The 4134-nt window shown below is 42.2% G+C and overlaps 1 protein-coding gene across 1 annotated transcript; it reads left to right on the top strand.

Annotated features, from left to right (window-relative positions):
• The first annotated feature begins 2850 nt into the window (after positions 1-2850).
• On the top strand, positions 2851-3609 carry LOC148097784 (E3 SUMO-protein ligase ZBED1-like). Its single transcript, XM_087831343.1, has one exon. It carries the CDS (start codon positions 2851-2853, stop codon positions 3607-3609), a length of 759 nt encoding a protein of 252 aa, XP_087687469.1.
• Positions 3610-4134: the final 525 nt, after the last annotated feature.

Here is a 4134-nt window from a genome sequence, read left to right as displayed (position 1 = left end):
AGTAGCGAAAGACCGCGGGGGTTTGAAAACGATGTTTTGATCGGCTCAGATAGACATCTGTCATGGAGTCCTTTAGTGCTGCTGGCAGGCAAAGTGTTCAAATAGCGCACAACTTCAGTTTTTTTTATTTCTATGTGATGAACTCTGCATTAAGTGATAAGAACAAGTAATCTGATTTCCTGTAATCATTATGACGCTATAATTTGAGATACAATAAATAAAATAAATTTTTGTACAAAGTATCGATATCAGATCAGTATCGTCGATACCACCCTGAATAGTACTTGGTATTGGATCGGAAAGGAAATCAGTGGTATCGCACATCACTAGTTCCTGTGCTACTGTGAGTGTAACCAGTGTTGCCAACTCCTTAGTAAGGAAAATCGCCATTGGCTGTCCTAAAAGTCGCTAGAAGTCGCTAAATGACGTCATCACCTAATTTGCATAATTTGTCATGCTAATGTAATTGTAACCTACGTTGTTGGAGAGAGAAATAACATCGTGGAAGAGACATAAAGTGAGTAAAAAAACGTCCTAAATGCAGTTAGAATTTATTTAGAACTACAAATTAAATTTCTTTTAGCAATTATTGTTTTTTTGTAATGTCACAATTCTAACCCTGCTCCTTTATCTGGACCTGGACCGGCAAAAGTGACCCGAAATAGGCACTCTGGTGGAGTTACTTTGTGTGTGAGAGTGTTTGTTTATAAATAGTTTTAAACCTTGTGATCCACAAAACAGCATAACAGTAAAGGAAGAACTGACTGCATTACAGTCAGTGCGGGAGCAGCGTTTGGACGCACAGGTGTGAACATCACCTGCCCTGATAGCAGCTGGGGGAGGACTATCCTCTGCTTGTGAGCGCTTTGGCACGGTGAGGCGGCCACGGCAGCACCGCTGCTTGTTGAGAGTAAGAATGATACGCGTTTTCACGTCACAAAGTCGTCATAAATAAGTCTCCAATAATACCAGAAAAAGTCGCCAGATTTGTCGCTAGTCGCTTTTTAGAAAAAAAGTCGCTAAGGGGGTCTGAAAACTCGCTAAATATAGCGACAAAGTCGCTAAGTTGGCAACACTGAGTGTAACTACCGCCCCTCCCCCCTCTGCCCAGCGCAAAGCACAAGGCTTGCGTGCAGAGTGAAGTGGAAAAAAAGTGCGAGAGAGAAAGAAAAAAAACCCCCCACGGCTCGCGATAAGGAGTCGGCGTCGTTCACCTCAAAGACCCAGCTCTAAGAGCCATTTCATTCGCGACCGACACATCACTACTAATAAAGTGTGTCTTGCAAAGATGGAGACTACGGAGACGAATAAAACTAATATCAGAGGTAAGTCGCCTAAATGTTTTAGCTAGGAAAAGCTAGAAAATAACAATTCTTTTTTTCCTCCCCCCTTAATTTACTACAGAACATAAGGAGAGGAAGTTTGAAGTGGTGCAGTGGAGTGAAGGGGAGGACTATGGAAAGCTTAGTGAAGTAAAAACTGTTAATATGATGACTCCAAGATGGACCAGCATGGGAATCCCATTTCCACTTACTCGGCCGTTATTGAATTGCGCCATGGGAAGAAACAGCGAGGAGGGTGGCCACACTACAGGGGCACTGTTGTTTTTGTCTGTGGTAAGTAATTGTTAATATACTATGATATGATAATCACTAATATGATATGAAATGTAGAATGTCCTTCTCTACTTGAAAATAGTTATCTAAAGAAAAACTAAATTCACTCTTTCAAGTCATGTGCTTACTTCATTTTGCCAGGGAGCTGAAGACTGTACTACATGTTTACTTAATATACATGATGCTTTGTTAATCTTAAAAAGTCGCAACAGTTTTCGTCTTTACTCGTCTCTAAGTAAAGGTTTACATATTAACACAGTGAATCTCCTAAATGTGGCTCCTACTCCTTTTAACCCTAACCCCTGGTTGCTTTTAGATGTTTATAACCCAGTTCCTAAAATCATCTCAAACAAAAGAGAAGAAAAAGTAAAACATTTAATGTTCTGTTCTTACTGTCCCTGTTAATAAAAGTGAAACGAGATCAAAATATTTATTTAAACATAAACGCAGATTATATATAATATGCTCTGGTCAAACAAGGGTTAAGTTTTCTCAGAGGGTTGATGAGCTCTGATGAGAGCCTATTGTTTTACTCCACTCCTCGCATGTCAGCCAATCGGTGAAGCTCTAGGCAGCTCTTGTCCCTCCTTAGTACCAGATCCCAAGTTTTCAGTTAGGGGTGGGTTTTAAAAAATTGATTCATTGATTAAAATCGATTCTAACTAGAATAAAACGATATCGATTCATTAAATCCTGAAATTGATTTTTTTAATACATAAGTAGTTTGCCGCGTATGAAACTTGCAAGCGGTTAACATGAGGAAGTCACGCGAGAGTAAAGTGACCTGGACGCATGAACCATCATGGCTACTCCCGGGAATGTGCCACCGAGCCTAAAGGCAGATGTCTGGCAACACTTTGGATTTAAGAACTGTGAAGACAGTGAAGAGCCAGACAAAAGCAAAGCCGTATGTAAGATGTGCAAAATGGAGGTAAAGCACTGTGGAAATACCACAAATCTCAGAAGTCATTTAACGAGGCATCATCCAGATATCCCGCTAGCAAAAATGGCCGACACCAAGCAACCCTCACTCGAAAAGGCATTTGCAGTGAAGTTGGCATCCACTTCTCCACGTGCCCAAAAAATAACCCAGTCTGTCGCAACTTTCATATGTAAAGACATACGTCCGTACAGCGTTGTTGAAAATGATGGCTTCCAAAACCTCATTAATACGCTAGAACCACGCTATATTTTACCAACACGCAAACATTTGAGTGAAGTGGTAATCCCAAACATGTATGAAAAAGTGAAACACGATGTTACAGCCTCACTCAAGTCAGCAGAGAGAGTCGCTATAACCTGTGACAGCTGGACATCCAGAGCAACAGATAACTACCTGACTATCACCTCACACCATATTGACCAGGAGTGGAGACTCGTGTCTCATGTCTTACAGACAAGAACCACTGAAGCAAGCCACACAGCAGTCAATTTATCTGAAATTATGTTCAAAGCAATCGAAGAATGGGAGCTTACAAACAAAAATCCAGTCATCGTAACTGACAATGCTGCAAATATGGTGCGAGCTGTGGAAATAACGGGCTGGTTGCACATTGGTTGTTTTGCCCACACACTCAATTTAGCTTCACAAGCAGGACTGAAAGTTCCAGCTGTTGCTCAGCTGCTTGGCCGAATGAGACGCATAGCATCCTTTTTTCATCGCAGCACTGTTGCAAGTCGCAAGCTTAAAGAGAAGCAAAATATACTGAATCTACCTGCCCATAAGCTGGTGACTGATGGGGTGACCAGATGGAACAGCACGTTGGAGATGCTGGAACGCTTCCTGGAGCAACAACTAGCGATCTCTGCAGCTCTACTCTCACCTGAAGTGAGGAGAAGTGACAGTAATCTCTGTAGTCTTACAGAGGCTGACATAACTGATGGAGAAGATATAGTGAAAGCTTTGAAGCCACTGAAAGCAGCCACACTGGTTATGTCTGAAGAAAAGTCCCCGACCCTTTCCATCATAGCACCTGATAGGTTTGTAGCTTGAACCTATTCGCTGGAACGTTGAAGACAATATAATTACAAAGCAAAGCAAGACACGAAGTAGGCAAAGTTCTTCATGTTTCTCGTGCACGGGAGAGAACCGGACAAACGCCGTTCCTTCGCTTGACCCCAGTTGCTCTCGTCTGCTCCCCCGTAACACTGCTCTTTTATTGAGGTTACATGAATATGCATAGGTTCATTAACATACGACGTCTACATACAAACAAAGAGTACCTTGCCTGTGCGTTGTGTAAGTGTGTGTGTGTGTGTGTGTGTGTGTGTGTGTGTGGGGTCAGAGTGTGACCTCCCTAAACCTGCTGGTCTGGAAGTCCAGCAGTTCATCTAAACAAAAGGCACTTAGACTAAAACAGATATAGATACGTTTATCCTACCATAAAACAATAAGAGAAGGTACGACCTCTCCCGTGTTCCCAGAGTGTGGGTGTGGATGCCAGAACACTCTGGAACGCGCACAAAGCCTTTGCAGACTATTAAGGATCACACATCCTATCACTACACAATCGATTAT

This window comes from Neolamprologus brichardi, chromosome 18, assembly GCF_056152115.1.
Source record: "Neolamprologus brichardi isolate AB-2024 chromosome 18, ASM5615211v1, whole genome shotgun sequence".
Taxonomy (NCBI): Eukaryota; Metazoa; Chordata; class Actinopteri; order Cichliformes; family Cichlidae; genus Neolamprologus; species Neolamprologus brichardi.
Note: the sequence above shows the minus strand (reverse complement) of the source record. Positions and strands in the feature narration are given on the sequence as shown.

What these genes read in the sequence shown, in the direction of transcription:
- LOC148097784 (XM_087831343.1), top strand. Translation starts at nt 2,851, where the DNA reads ATGTATGAAAAAGTGAAACACGATGTTACAGCCTCACTCAAGTCAGCA.